Source organism: Acinonyx jubatus, chromosome B2 (assembly GCF_027475565.1).
Source record: "Acinonyx jubatus isolate Ajub_Pintada_27869175 chromosome B2, VMU_Ajub_asm_v1.0, whole genome shotgun sequence".
NCBI classification, from domain to species: domain Eukaryota; kingdom Metazoa; phylum Chordata; class Mammalia; order Carnivora; family Felidae; genus Acinonyx; species Acinonyx jubatus.
Genome location: NC_069385.1, coordinates 99,908,995 through 99,925,030, shown reverse-complemented (window position 1 = coordinate 99,925,030; position 16,036 = coordinate 99,908,995). Strand labels below are relative to the sequence as shown.

The 16,036-nt window shown below is 37.9% G+C and overlaps 1 protein-coding gene across 3 annotated transcripts in view; it reads left to right on the top strand.

Annotated features, from left to right (window-relative positions):
• The window catches only part of FBXO9 (F-box protein 9), a 43,651-nt gene that overhangs the window by 17,104 nt on the left and 10,511 nt on the right, over positions 1–16,036 (top strand). For all 3 annotated transcript variants that reach the window (XM_053222689.1, XM_015070129.3, XM_053222688.1), the window contains 10 exons: positions 182–337; positions 3,518–3,575; positions 4,944–5,043; positions 8,199–8,326; positions 9,051–9,165; positions 11,819–11,937; positions 12,156–12,246; positions 13,353–13,448; positions 13,777–13,870; positions 15,853–16,004. In XM_053222689.1, coding sequence (XP_053078664.1) covers positions 182–337; positions 3,518–3,575; positions 4,944–5,043; positions 8,199–8,326; positions 9,051–9,165; positions 11,819–11,937; positions 12,156–12,246; positions 13,353–13,448; positions 13,777–13,870; positions 15,853–16,004 — 1,109 coding nt within the window. The remainder of the gene's footprint in view (positions 1–181; positions 338–3,517; positions 3,576–4,943; positions 5,044–8,198; positions 8,327–9,050; positions 9,166–11,818; positions 11,938–12,155; positions 12,247–13,352; positions 13,449–13,776; positions 13,871–15,852; positions 16,005–16,036) is intronic.

Below are 16,036 nucleotides of genomic sequence, written 5' to 3'. Positions count from 1 at the left end.
AAGATTTAAGCAGAACATTATTTTAGAAGATAACGTGTCGAACGGATATTAGTAACTTAAAAGACCATGTTTTCTAGTCTTCTATTATTTATATGGAAATTGATGTTGGACCTGTTGATAAATTGTTCAGAGCTAAGCTACTCTTCCTTAATGAATCCTAAAGTACTTTTTCCTTCCTTAGGCACAACTCCAGATGTTTCGAGCTCAGTGGATGTTTGAACTTGCTCCAGGTGTAGGCTCTAGCAATTTAGAAACTCGGCCTTGTAGAGCAGCAGCAAAAGGCTCTTTACTGAAAGCAGACACCAAAGGAAAGCAAGAACTGGCAAAGGAAGAAAAGTTAAGTATTATAGACATTGTGACAAAGTAACTTTTTTATCCAGTTGCACATGAGAATTTGCATGGTCTTAAGCAAGTGATCATTATAGTTGTATTCTGGTGAAATAAGCACATAACTTATAATTATAACAAGACTTTTCCTCATGTGTGAAAGTATACCAGTATGTCCATCCTTCACTTCTGCTGCTAGGTACTTTGGATGATACCACCATTCATGGACTTCTTTCTGGAGGTACACTATGTTCGTGAACTGTCGTTAGCAATTTATAGATCCCTGAGATCCATTTGGTCTCTAAAAGATTGATGCCTCCGAATTTATTAGCAGAAGCACTAAAAGAGAAAAAACTTGTTCAAATGTTAATACCTTTGCAAAGGTCTTAATGCAGTATTTTGTTAAAATTTGCGTTGAACAGATGTATAATGATGCATTAATTATTTCCTTATTCTGGAAAATTTTGAAAGTGCTCACACTGAAAAAATTTTGAATGCTGCTACTTATGTGAACTAGGCACAGCACGCTTTCCATTTTTCCTATTCCATAGAGGCTATCATCTTTACATCAATTTTTCTTACAACTGATTTGCCAGTAAATAATTGAAATTACCATGATAACTAAAAACTTCCATATTTGTTTTGTTTTTTTATTTTGAAACAGTTACAGAAACAGGTAGGGAGGTCTCGTGTTGGTGACCTCTTACATAGCTATAGTACAATATCAAAAACTAGGAAATAGACGTTGGTTCAATGTACAAAGCTTATTCAGACCTCTCAAATTGATAAGCACTTCTTTGTATGTATGTATGTAAATAGTACTATGCAGTTTTATTACATGTGTGGCTTCCTTTAACCACCACCATGATCAAGATAAAGAACTGTTGGCACCACAGGGCTCTCTCTGTCAACACCTTTATAGTTGTACCCTTCCGTCCCCCCCTCCCTGACCATTCATAACCCCTGGCAATCACTAGTCTCCATTCCTATAATTTTGATACTCAAAAAATATTGTATAAATGGAATCATCTAGTATATAACCTTCTGTGAGCTTTTTTCACTCAGCATAATTCCCCTGAGATCCACATTTGTGTGTAACGGTAGTTCCCTTTTTTTGCTCAGTAGTATTGCATAGTATGGTATACCCCAATTTGGTTATTCATCGGCTGAAGGACATTTGGGTTGTTTCTAGTTTTTGGCTATTAATAGAGCAGCTATGAATATTCATGTACAGGTTTTTGCATGAATGTAAGTTTTCATTTTTCTGGCCTAACAGTGCAATTGCTGGGTTGTATGGTAAGTGCCTGTTTGATTAAAAGAAACTGCCCAGTTGTTTTCTAGGGTGTCTGTACCATTTTATGTTCCCTGCAGCAATGTATGAGTGGTCCACGGTCTCCACATCCTTGTCAGCCCTTGGTGTTGTCGTTACTTTTTAGTTTTAGCTATTCTGATAAGTATGTAGTGATACTTCATTGTGATCTTAATTTGTATTTCCCTGATGGCTAATGATGTTGAATACCTTTTCATGTGCTGTTTGCCATCTTTATATCCTCTCTGTACAATATGTTGTCTTTTCTAATTGTATTGCTTGTGTTTTGACTGTTAAGTTTTTGAGGGTTCTTTATGCATTCTAAATACAGTCCTTTGTTGAATACGTGGCTTTTAAATGCTTTCTCTCAGCTTGTAGCTTGTATTTGCATCCTCAGGGTATTTCACAGAGCAAAAGTTTTTAATTTTGATGAGATCCAGTTTATCAACCTTTCCTTTTATGGATTATGCTTTGGGAATTGAGTATAAGAACTCTGCCCAGCCATAAATCTCCAAGATTTTTTTTTTCCCTAAAAGTTAAAAGTTTTATATTTTACATTTAAGTCTGTGATCCATTTTTGAGTTAATTCTTTTTTTTTTTTTTTTAATTAAAAAAATTTTTTTTTGAGACAGAGACAGAGCATGAGCAGGGGAGGGGCAGACACAGAATCTGAAGTGGGCTCCAGGCTCTGAGCTATCAGCACAGAGCCCGACGCAGGGCTTGAACTCACAGAGCGTGAGATCATGACCTGAGCTGAAGTCGGACGCTCAACTGACTGAGCCACCCAGGCACCCCTTGAGTTAATTCTTATGTAAGATGTGAGGTTTAAGTCACAGTTCATTACTTTGCCTGTGGATGTCCAGTTGTTCTGGCACTATTTGTTGGAAAGACTGCCCTTCTGCCATGCATACTCATTTTTTTTATTATTAAATAAAGTGGCTTTAATTAATTAATTTATTATCTTTTAACTTGTTTTATTTTTTATTTTTTTTAGATTTACATCCAGATTAGTTAGCATCTAGTGCAACAAAGATTTCAGGAGTAGATTCCTTAGTGCCCCTTACCCGTTTAGCCCATCCCCCCTCCCACAAGCCCTCCCATAACCCTGTTTGTTCTCCATTCTCTTCTGTTTTGTCCCCCTCCCTGTTTTTTTTTTTTCAATTTTTTTTTTTTAACGTTTATTTATTTTTGAGACAGAGAGAGACAGAGCATGAACAGGGGAGGGGCAGAGAGAGAGACACAGAATCCAAAACAGGCTCCAGGCTCTGAGCTGTCAGCACAGAGCCCGACGCGGGGCTCGAACTCACGGACCGTGAGATAATGACCTGAGCCGAAGTCGGATGCTTAACCGACCAAGCCACCCAGGCGCCCCAACCCTCCCTGTTTTTATATTATTTTTGTTTCCCTTCCCTTATGTTCATCTGTTTTGTCTCTTAAAGTCCTCATATGAGTGAAGTTGTAGGATATTTGTCTTTCTCTGACTAATTTCGCTTAGCATAATACCCTCCAGTTCCATCCATGTATTTGCAAATGGCAAGATTTCCTTCTTTTTGATTGCCGAGTAATACTGCATTGTATATATATACCACATCTTCTTTACCCATTCATCCACTGATGGACATTTGGGCGCTTTCCATTCTTTGGCTGTTGTTGATAGTGCTGCTATAAACATGGGCGTGCATCTGTCCCTTCGAAACAGCACACCTGTATCCCTTGGATAAGTACCTAGTAGTGCCATTGCTGGGTTCTGGGTAGTTCTATTTTTAGTTTTTGGAGGAACCTCCATACTGTTTTCCAGAGTGGCTGCATCAGCTTGCATTCCCACATGCATACTCATTTTTAATACAGACTTTCAAAAATTGCATTTCACTATTTTTATAGGCTCGAGAACTCTTCCTAAAAGCGGTAGAAGAAGAACAGAATGGAGCTCTCTATGAAGGTAAAACTCAGGGCCCAGGATCATATGGTCATGACATTTCTGAATAGCAGCTCTTATTGACCAATTCTTTTTTTAACTAGACTATATTTGTATATAAACATCAGTCACCTTATATTTGAAATTGTTTTTTAACAAATCAAAACTAAAAATTATATTTCTGTGTAACCTTTTTCCAGAATATTGCTGTGACACATCATCATATTGGCCTACATTTAGGTTTTACTATTTATTAATTCTTCATTATTAAAGTCTCAAAAATAATTGTTTCTCATTTAAAAACAGGGTATTCTTTTATGGATGAAAATGACTTCAGAGGAGGAGAATATAAAGGATAGTTTCAAGAAACTATCTTCTAATTGACGTTTACACAAAGGAAAAATTGTCAGCTTTAATTGTCTCTTCTATTAATCCATTAGAAATGCATAAATAAAGTGATGGGGCATTTTACTGTATTAGGCATGTAAGTAGGCTTCCATTTTGTGAAAGTAAAACTGATAATTGGGGTGTGGGAAAGATGCTTTGCTTTAATCATTTGAAAATGCCCCAAAAATAACATTTTCAGGATTACTGCATTTTTATTTACACATTTCTTCTAGCGATATTTTTACCCTGAGATATTAAAAGAGCCCAAATGGTGAAAGCCCTCTACAGTCTTCATTAGTTTGTGAGAGTCCCATTTCCACTTAGTGTATAGTAATTCACCCAGAGTGATAGAACACAGCAGAATATATTGAACTGAATAGACTCCATCTAAGGGAAAAAGAGCTGGTAGGCTTTTGAAGTCTCAAGTTCTGTTGGTATAGCTTTGTGGGAGAGATTACTAAGTATTACAGCTCTAAACCACCTGGCCAGGAACTTCATAAAAAAGTAGCTTTTAAAGGTTATTTAGCTAAATAATAGCTTGATTAAAGGAAGTCGGATTTGAAGGTTAAATTCAAAAAAACCTCTTTATTCTACCTAGTAGGAAGCATTTGATTATCCTCAACTCTGCAACCTAGAAAGAAAAGGTTGCTTAAAAGTGTTTTTCTTGGGGCTACAACAATTGCTTTTTCAAAGCCCAAGAAAGACAACCACTTAAGATCACTTCTAACAGTGCTTAAGAGGCTGAGGGAAAAGGTGGGAAGGGCTAAAAGCAAAGAGTGAAATACAGCATCCTTAAGCCTGTATAATGTGTTAGCTTTAGAAAAAGGAAAGGTTACTTCTGAGTAGCGAGGTTTGGAAATAAGTTTGTTCACTGAACTATTGCATACAGAAAAAAAGGAATTTGGCTCTTTGTAAAGAAAGTTACCAAATTAAACCACAGTTACAGGTAAAGGAAATGACAAAAATGTGCGGTCATAGCTAATTTAGCTTTATTTCTTCTTTTAGCCATCAAGTTTTATCGTAGGGCTATGCAACTTGTACCTGATATAGAGTTCAAGATTACTTATACCCGGTCTCCAGATGGTGATGGCGTTGGAAACAGCTAGTGCGTATATAATTCGATAGACAGTAATACATAGAGTTTGTTAAAGTTAAGCGTCTTTGCCCTGTTGACTCTTAACGTGATAAGAAGATGGTGGTAATTCTGTTGAATTATATAGTCTTTAGTATAAAGACTTGTTTATACAGTTGTAGAATTTTTTTTAGTTAGGGAAATACTAAGATTAAAATATAGAAATGCACATTTTAAGCAGATATAATGAAGACAAGGTAACAAGAGTTTTTGTTTTGTTTTTTAAGTAAAACCAGTGATTATTGAAAGTAAATTAAAAGACACATTTCAGCTTTCTGAAACCTGTCTTAAAAAGTCAAACCTATTAAAATGTAATAGGCCAAAGTTGACAAAATGTTAATAATCGTCGAAATTGGGTGATGTGTACATGGGGTTTCATCAAACTAGTCTTTCTCCTTTTTTGTATGTTGGAAGCTATACATTTTTTTAAAAAAAGGTTTTTCATTTTATTAAGAAAATGCTGAATTATAACAGGACTTTATTATTCTTTTAAGGTGTCTAGGAGGACATTGAGACTGAACATTTGCTTAAAAGCACAGGTACAGGAAAGAAACTCTTTGGACAGATGCCACTTGCAGGAAAGTCATGAAGTGACATTGATAGTTTTATATGGACAGAGCTCAAGAGAATTTTAAACCAGTACTTTTGAAGCTATTTGCAAAACAATTCTATAAAACTGTTTTGGCTTAATCCATCTCTAAAAGCTTAAGTTGCTGAAATGAGAAGGGAGGAGTGTCTGTACCCATGAGAGAATGTCAGGTTTTTGTTTTTTTTTTTTAACTTGTTTTATTTTTTTATTTTTTTAAATTTACATCCAAATGAGTTAGCATCTAGTGCAACAATGATTTCAGGAGTATATTCTTTAGTGCCCCTTACCCATTTAGCCCATCCTCCCATGCACAACCCCTCCAGTAACCCTCTGTTTGTTCTCCATATTTATAAATCTCTTCTGTTTTGTCCCCCTCCCTGTTTTTATATTCTTTTTGTTTCCCTTCCCTTATGTTCATCTGTTTTACCTCTTAAAGTCCTCATATGAGTGAAGTCATATGATTTTTGGCATTCTCTGACTAATTTCACTTAGCATAATACCCTCCAGTTCCATCCACGTAGTTGCATATGGCAAGATGTCATTCTTTTTGATTGCCGAGTAATGCTCCATTGTATATATATATATATCACATCTTCTTTATCCATTCATCCATCGATGGACATTTGGGCTCTTTCCATACTTTGGCTATTGTTGATAGTGCTGCTATAAACATGGGGGTGCACGTGTCCCTTAGAAACAGCACACCTGTATCCCTTGGATAAATGCCTAGTAGTGCCATTGCTGGGTCCTGGGTAGTTCTATTTTTAGTTGTTTTTTTTTTTTTTTTTTAACGTTTATTTTTGAGACAGAGACAGAGCATGAACCGGGAGGGTCAGAGAGACAGGGAGACACAGAATCTGAAACAGGCTCCAGGCTCTGAACAGTCGGCACAGAGCCCGACACGGGGCTTGAACTCATGGACTGCGAGATCATGACCTGAGCCGAAGTCGGACGCTTAACCGACTGAGCCACCCAGGTGCCCCTATTTTTAGTTTTATGAGGAACCTCCATACTATTTTCCAGAGTGGCTGCACCAGCTTGCATTTCCAGGGAATGTCAGGTTTTTAAAATGAGCAATACACAGGAAAATCATGTTTTGGTAATGATTATTATTATATTACCTCTGTCATGAAATAATTAAGTTCCCCTTATGGATGATGTACTTATTGCCACTGTTATTTTTAACTGCTTACAGTATTAACACACAGGCTTTGCATATTAAAAACATCCGAACGAAGTCAGTCTTAATTGTGTGTTTGAACTTTGAAGCTAATAGTATATTGTTCACCAAGTGAGAGTTACCAGTGTGAAATAGTTCATATTCAAAATGAGTCATTTGGACTTTTTTAAACCGTCTTTAAAGTCAGGTGGTCATTTAGACCTAGCTCTTAGCCAGTTTTATGAATAGATATAGGTGCTGTTAAGAAAGGTTGCCTTAAAACATGAAAGAAGCATTTCTTTTCTCTCCCATCCCTTTCTGCAATCCCATATGCAATGAAGGTTTTTTAAAGATACAGTTGTTTTTTTGTTTTCTTACTGATCTAGTAATCCCTGAAAGTCTCTTTCCTGGCTTTGTTTTGGTTTCTTGCCTTCCCTGAAATGTCAGTAGAGAAGCCTTTGAGTCCATCTGGCCTCAACCACACGTGCCTTTGTTGTATTATAATAAACCTTTCCTGGTCTTTTGACTTCACTCTTCCTCTAGGCCTTTTTGTAATCTGATCACTTAAGGTTAATTTCAGCAAAAATGGAAAGCTAGAGGTTTTTTTTTTCTTTTCCCAGAACTCTAAACTGCACATTTGTTTATGTTGGTAGATGATTTGTGGACCCTGCTAAGATTTTTTTAAATTACATATTTTCCTCTCTTAAGGTAGGGTGATAAGGCACATCTGTTACAAAACCCTTGGTAAGTAAGTACCACAGATGACATCTGTATGTTTGATTTTTATCCAGTTAGAATGGAGTATAGTCATACTAGTATGGAATATATTTACACAAGTTTTTTTTAATCATTTGAAATGATCTTTTTCACTAATTCAAGAAATCTCTACAATAAAATGTACTAACTAAATGTCAGTAATTGTATCCCAAATTCTAGTTCTTTTTTTTTTTTTATTTTGAGAGAGAGATGGAGACAGCATGAGTTGGGGAGGGGCAGAGAGAGAGGGAGACAGAGAATCCCAAGCAGCCTCTGCACTGTCAGAGCAGAGCCCATCATGGGCTCGAACTCACGAAACTGTGAGACCATGGCTTGAGCTGAAACCAAGCAGACGTTTAACCGACTGAGCCACCCATGCGTGCCCCCTCCCCTCTGAATTCTAGTTCTTCCTGGGTGAGAATGAAAATTGCTTTTTCCTTCAAAAGACTGGGTATGATACTCCTTTGCAAGGCAGAATAAACTTTTTTCAAATCAAAAAAGTAGTTAAGATAGTTTGCTTTTAGATGACTTTTTCTGAAGCAGATTTTAAAACTATGAAAACTCAGTTTCTGAGCTCTGTTATGGACTGAGGCACTTAGTTTATTCACTTCCCTTCTTTTTCAGCATGGAAGATAATGATGACAGCAAGATGGCAGACCTCTTGTCCTGCTTCCAGCAGCAGCTCACGTTTCAGGAGTCTGTGCTCAAACTGTGCCAGCCTGAGCTGGAGAGCAATCAGACTCACATATCAGGTATGAGTTCAAGGTTGTTAGAACTCGGCGAGGCACACTTTCACCAGAGATTTAAGGTTTCCAAACTAGGTCAGATAACTTGCCAGGTAATTGCTTTAGTTCAAGATATGTTGGGAGAGCTAGTTACAATTACTGTTTGCAAAACCTCAAGTAGAAAGCAGTTTGTAGCACAAATCAAGGAGGTCCAACTTGGTTCAATGAAGATCTAAGAGGGTGTTGAAGCAGTCCAAGAAAATTAGAGGAATATTGGTGTCACCAGGCATTTTAGCCTGAGATAGGCACGTGTTCAAAAATGAATGTTTTTCTTTTCATATGTTAAATGTTACTTAATTAGTTATGGGATTTTCCAGATTCCAGGAGATGAAAATAAATTTTTAGTGTTAGCGAATGGAATATGGATTTTATGTGTGTGTGTGTGTGTGTGTGTGTATCAGACTATTTTTCTAACACTTGTATTTTAATATATCTTGGTGGTAAAATGATCCTTTGAGGGAAAGGGTGCTCTATAAAGGTGACTTCTGATTCGCTCCATAGTGAAAAAAACAAAGATTTGTGTCTTGATGTTAGAAACCATTATTACTTTTGGATAATTAAATACACACGTGCACAGCTCTGAGCAGTACTAAGGGTGTGATTCACAAATGTGTGGGAGTACGGAGAGCTACCTGCACCGAGAATGAGATGGTAAAATAAGAGTCGCCGAACGGTTGGTTTTCTTTTGCAGTGCTGCCAATGGAGGTCCTGATGTACATCTTCCGATGGGTGGTGTCTAGTGACTTGGATCTCAGATCGTTAGAGCAGTTGTCACAGGTGTGCAGAGGATTCTATATCTGTGCCAGGTACTTCACCTGTTTTAAAACAACTTGGGCAGTGGTGAAAAAAAATTATGGTCTTTTGCCGGTTTTGATAAAAAACTTGATTGATGTTCTGGGTAAAAATTTAGAATGAACAGTTTGGCCTAAGTTGTATTTGTGTGATTTTCTCAAACCACTTAGCATTTAAAGGTAGAAGGCACTAGGTTTCCAGAGTATAGACTATTACATAGAACAGAGGTAGTCACACACATTACTTCCACAGGGTAGTTTGCCTGCTAGTCTCACTGATTTGGAAAAGAAATTGCACTAGAAAAATAAACTCAAGTCATTTTCAGAATAACTCTAAACCCATTAAGTGATAATGATTTAGGGGTACCTGGGTGGCTCAGTTGGTTGAATGTCTGACTTTGACTCAGGTCATGATCTTGTAGTTCACAGGTTCGAGTCCTGTGTCAGGCTCTGTTCTGACAGCTCAGTCTGGAGCCTGCTTTGGATTCTGTGTCTCGCTCTCTCTGCACCTCCCCTGCTGGCTCTCTCTCTCTCCCTCAAAAATAAATAAAAAAATTAAAAAAAAATTTTTTTAAGTAATGATTTAAACTTAGATTGCACTAGAACTTTCTTTTGGCCCATTAAAAGTTATTCTATACTTTTATTTTTTAATGTTTATTAATTTTGAGGTGGGGGAGGGGCAGACAGGGAGAGAGAGAATCCCAAGCAGGCTCCACTCTGTGATGCTATGTGGGACTCCATCTCATGACGTTGAGATCATGACCCAAGCCAATATTGAGAGTCTGATGCTCACCGGCTCCACCCTGAACATGGAGCCTGTTTGGAATTCTCTCTCTCCTTCTCTCCCTCTGCCACTCCCCTTCGCACAGTCTCTCTTCTCAAAATAAATAATTAGCATTAAAAAAAAAAAAAGAAGAATCAGACGCTCAATGTACTGAGCCACCAGGCACCCCCATCTTATACTTTTAAAATATTGCTACATAAAGAATAATCCTAGCTTAGTATAAAATTATTTGAGATTGGTCATCTTTCATGGATATCTTACATAAAAATACATACTTTGTCCTTAGCATCTAGAAGTTTTTTTATAACTTCTTAAACTTCATTATTTTTTAACAACCTAATTTCATTTGGAGTCTTGTATTTTGGGTAAAATGTTTGAATTGCCTGATGCCTTTGTTTTTTGGTGATTCTGTGTGCTATTCCATTTAACAAATTCTTATTAAACAAGTAGATTTCAGTTTTGAAATGGGAGTCTCTAGAACTGTTAACTTTTTAAAAAATTATAGGGGCACCTGGTTGGCTCAGTCGGTTAAGCATCCAACTTCAGCTCAGGTCATGATCTCACAGTTCGTGGGTTCGAGCCCCATGTGGGGCCCTGTGCTGGCAGCTTGGAGCCTGGAGCCTGCCTTGGATTCTGTGTCTCCCTCTCTCCCTGCCTCTCCCACACTGTCGCTCTCTCTCTCAAAAATAAATAAACATTAAAAAATTATAAAGGGAATTTTCAGGGATAAAACTTCTGTGTGTTTTCATAAAATAAAAATAATCATAAAAAGAAAAAATTGGGGAGGTAGTTAATCCTTTTTTGCAGCCCGGCTCGGATACAAGTAGTTTTTTACATCTTTAAAACTGAATATTTCAAGTTACAGATAGAGTTAAAGTATTTTGAGCTGTATCGGAATCCTGTTAATATTCAGTATATCTTTTGCTTAGTTTTTCTACACTAACCCCATAACAGTCTTGTTGGTGCTGCCTTAAAAGTAGACCTCCAGTCTGACCATTTCACCCTTCTCCAAGTACCCTTCTTGGTCAGCCAAGTTATACCTGGTCTGAGTTACGGCAGTGGCCTGCTTCCACTGTGACACCCCTAGAGCATATTTTCCAGACTACCAGAGTGATCTTTTAAAAGCATAAGTCTGGGCACCTGGGTGGCTCAGTTGATTAAGCATCCAACTCTTGGTTTCAGCTAGGGTCATGATCTCACGGGTTGTGACTTTGAGCCCCACATCAGGCTCTGCACTGACAGTGTGGAGCCTGCTAGTGCTTCTCTCTCTCCCCCATCTCTCTGCCCCCTGCCCATGCTTTCTCTCTCTCAAAATAAATAAACTTAAATTGGAAAAAAAACCCAAAAACCTGTAAAAGTATTAAATCATACTCAGAGCTCTTCAGTGGCATCTGTCTCACCTAAATAGCCTGCAAGCTGTTACCTCCCCTGCCCTTGACTGCCTCTCTAATCATGTAGTCTGTTAACCTTGCTTAGTTTGCTGCAACCTCATGGTCCTTGTTGAATGTGCCTGTCACACTCCTACCCAAGGGCCTTGCACTTGCTATGGCTTCTGCCCAGGGTTCTTTCCCGGCCACTATATCTGAAATTGTCTCTATTTCCCCACTACATTTCTTGTCTGTTTACCCTGCTTCATTTTTTCTTACACTGGGCACACTACCTGAAACTTTTTTGTTTTCTTAGTTTTGTTTGCTTTCCCACCAGTAAACCAGCAGGGCCTTAGCCGTGTCTATCAGTCTATCTCCAGAACCCAGACAGTGACTTGTAGGAGCTCAACAAGTTCTTGCTGAATAGAAGATGATCGCTAGTAGCAGAGATATTTCTTGTATCTGCATAGATGGACTTAGCCTTTTTTATAAATTGATGTTATGTTTTATCACCTAGAGACCCTGAAATATGGCGTTTGGCCTGCTTGAAAGTTTGGGGCAGAAGCTGTGTTAAACTTGTTCCATACACATCCTGGAGAGAGATGTTTTTAGAAAGGCCCCGTGTCCGGTTTGATGGTAAGTTGAACTCTTTAGAACTGAGAAGAAATAGTGGTCTGTCCTGCTGATTTTGATAAATACATAGTCTTCATTTTCTGTAACAGACGTAAGTCCTCTGATCATATTTAAAGGAAACCACAATAAAATTAAAACTAGAAACATGTTATGTGCTTGTAACTATAAAATTTTTGTTTGTGTTCCTACTTAAAAAAAAAAAACAACTTTCTTTTTTATAGGAGTGTATATCAGTAAAACGACATATATTCGTCAAGGGGAACAGTCTCTTGATGGTTTCTATAGAGCCTGGCACCAAGTGGAATATTACAGGTACAACTGTAGTAAACTGAGTGAGTGAAAAATTCTCTCTCTCCAAGTATTAGTTCATTAGTTAGTAGGAAGCTGTTCTCTGTGGCTTTTGCATTTATCTATAGAATGACCCTCAGTATTTTTATCCAGTATTATAATAGGACCTGCATTCGAAGAACTAATAGGTTAATGCACATGATTTAATTCCTCCTAGCCTCTAAATCTAAGAATCGTTTTATGTTTTTCTTTTCTTAAATTTTTTAAAGTTTATTTATTTATTTTGAGAGAGACAGAGACAGTGTTAGGAGAGAGAGAGAGACCATCTCAAGCAGACTCTACACAGCACAGAGCCCGATGTGGAGCTTGAACTCAAGAAACCATGAGATCATGACCTGAGCTGAAATCAAGAGTCAGACACTTAACCAACTGAGCTACCCAGGTGCCCCAGAATTGTTTTATGTTTTAGAGTTCTTGTTTTTTGCTTTTGGTGTACTCATTCATTTGCCTTTTCACATAGCTTTTGCTATTATTCAGCTTTACTATCCATCAGATGTTATCGTCATTGAGAAATAAGTAGACATGGGGCACCTGGGTGACTCAGTTGGTTAACCGTCCGACTTTAGCCCAGGTCATGATCTCGTGGTTCATGAGTTTGAGCCTCACATCGAGTTCTCTGCTGTCAGTGCAGAGCCTGCTTTGGATCCTCTGTCCCCCTCTCTCTCTCTGTCCCCCACCTTGCACTCTCTCACTCTCTTAAAAATAAATAAACATAAAAAAGAGGAATAAGTAGACTTGTTAACTAGTGTGTATTATCATTAGAGCTCACTTTTGATATTAATTAGTGCTTTAGGAAAAGTGCTTTAATAGAGGAATATTTTTATTCAAGAGTAAAACTGAAAGTTAAACAGTTCCCTCTGAGAAAGATAATAAAATGCCTTCACTTCTATTGTGCTGGCCTCACAGGTTGTCACTAGTGTTTGTTTTAATGATGTTTTGCCAGTTTTTGACCCATGGTATTTCTGTTTTGATTTCACAGCAGAGAACAGGTTTAGGGCTAGAAAACAAGGACATGTTTTATACTTTGTGTGTGTGTGGTGTTTTTTGGTGTTCTTTTTCTTTTTACACAGGTACATAAGGTTCTTCCCTGATGGCCACATGATGATGTTGACAACCCCTGAGGAGCCTCAGTCCATTGTTCCTCGTTTAAGAACTAGGAATACCAGGTAGTATTTTTCTGTAGTTCTCTATCCAGCCCACATTTTATACGAATACCTGCAGGTTAATGTCATCCAGTGCTTCCTTAAGTTAGTACTGCATGATTAAAACAGCACTCTGCAAGAGCCCTTGTGAACAATACTAATTCCTGGGCATCGCTCTAGAGAGGACAGTTCAGTAGGTCTTTGGAACCTTACCAAACTAGGTTTATTCACATCCTAGTTGATTCTTCTAGGGCAAGTTGAGTAACTGCTATTGTAATATATTACTTCCTAGGTTATTTAAATACATACAATAACTGATTAATGGACTTAACTTGTATTTTTTAATTTTTAGAACTGATGCAATTCTACTGGGTCATTACCGCTTGTCACAAGATACAGACAATCAGACCAAAGTATTTGCTGTGATTACTAAGAAAAAAGAAGAAGTGAGTATGCAAGGTGGAATTGGCAGTTCTCTCTTCATTTCAGTAGCCTACTCATTTAAGAATTCTTGATTAGAAAGGATAAGAAAATTGTGTTTTAGGGGCGCCTGGGTGGCTCAGTCAGTTAAGCCTCCGACTTCGGCTCAGGTCATGATCTCACGGTCTGTGAGTTCGAGCCCCGCGTCAGGCTCTGTGCTGACAGCTCAGAGCCTGGAGCCTGTTTCGGATTCTGTGTCTCCCTCTCTCTCTGACCCTCCCCTGTTCATGCTCCGTCTCTCTCTGTCTCAAAAATAAATAAACGTTAAAAAAAAATTTAAACAAAAAGAAAATTGTGTTTTATAATTTATACGTTTCACAAAATGTATGTTGACTTATAGCATCTCTTTAAACAGAGCTGGAAGGTTTTCTAAAATGTGGGGTATTTTGAATTATGGATTCGCTTGTTTTTCTCTAAATGATTTCTTGTTCTAGTCCAGGCTTTTTACATATGAAAATGTAAACCCAAAATATCCTATGAAATAGCTAGTAAAATCATACCTGAATATGTTTTTAGCTGTTCTCATTTTGAATCATAAGGGATTTTGTTCTTAAGTTAGCTCACACAGATGATTCTTTCTCAAGGATACTTTTACAGAGAATTTCAATTTTTTAAGTTTATTTTGAGAGACAGAGAACATGAGCAGGGGAGGGGCAGAGAGAGGGAGAGGAGGAGCATCCCAAGCAGGCTCCTCACTGTTGGCGCAGAGCCTGATGCGGTGCTCGAACTCATGAACCATAAGATTGTGACCAGAGCCAAAATCAAAAGTTGGATGCGAAACTATCTCAGCCACCCAGGAACCCCGAGAATCAATCAGTTTATACTGGAAATAAGCTAATTTCCTTCTTCCTGTGTTTATATAAGGAAAAAAATGGCAAGCAAATGTGACTATTGAATTATTACATTCCAGATTACTTTTAACTGTCTTTAATACATTGAGGGCCTAATTTTTTTCACAACTTTTCTCCATATGCGTTTTTCAGTCCTGGTTTTAAAAATGTATACCCAAGGAGTCCATACACCTGAGTAGTCGGTTGTGACGTAGTTGGAATAAAGACTTGCCTAATGCTTTTATAATTAATGTAGTTTTTGAACATTTTCCTCCCATCAGATCCTCCTCTCTTCCTTGGCATCATGTGTTGAGATAGTTAGGGCAGGGTTTCATCGGAGTCCCTTCACCTTGTGGCCATCTGTTGCCGGCTTCTCTGCCTGCCTCAGGTAGGCTACAGTCTGAGGGGCAGAGGTGGCTGCTATGGTTGTGATGTTGGCCATGAGCTTCCTAAGGTCAAAATGTGAGGCCCTTGTTATTTAGGTTTTATCTAATAAAAGAGTTTAGGAACTCCCTACATTGAGTTCCAATTTTCTCTTCAGAATATGATACACTGAAACCATGTATAGTGTTGGCATTCTTGTGTCATTGGCAATAGTATTTGCAAAAGTGTGATTCTAATGAACCTTGTCCACATCTATTTCTTCATTGACTTACAACAAAAGTTAAATTCTACTCTATGCTTTTTCTACATCTTTCACCAGTTCATCTCTTTGCCTCCTTAAAAATTGTGTTTTCAGTAGAAAGAAGTACTGGGCTTACATGTAGAAGATAGCAGTTTTCATTTCCAACTCTGCAACTGCTGTGTAATTTTGATTAACTTGTTTGACCTCCCTAGGTCTTCATTCTTTTAGCCATTAAGTAGCAATGTACAATCATATTTAACACTTGGGGTTACTGTGATGATTAACTAAGTCGATGATAGAAAACCTTACTTTAGAGTGCTTTAACATTTGTCAGAGCACTCATACACATTCTTATTTGTTACTGAGGACACCTCTGCTCTATGCAGATGCCATGTTACTTTTAGCATCACTCTTGCATAATGTATTCCTATGATATTTCTACGTGTCAGTGAGTTGAGGTTTCATTATGGCTCACATACTTTTTCTTTTACAGAAACCACTTGACTATAAATACAGATACTTCCGTCGTGTCCCCGTACCAGAAGCAGATCAGAGTTTTCATGTGGGGCTACAGCTGTGTTCCAGTGGCCACCAGAGGTTCAACAAACTCATCTGGATACATCATTCTTGTCATGTTACATACAAGTAGGTGAATGTGATACAAATACTAGAATTAC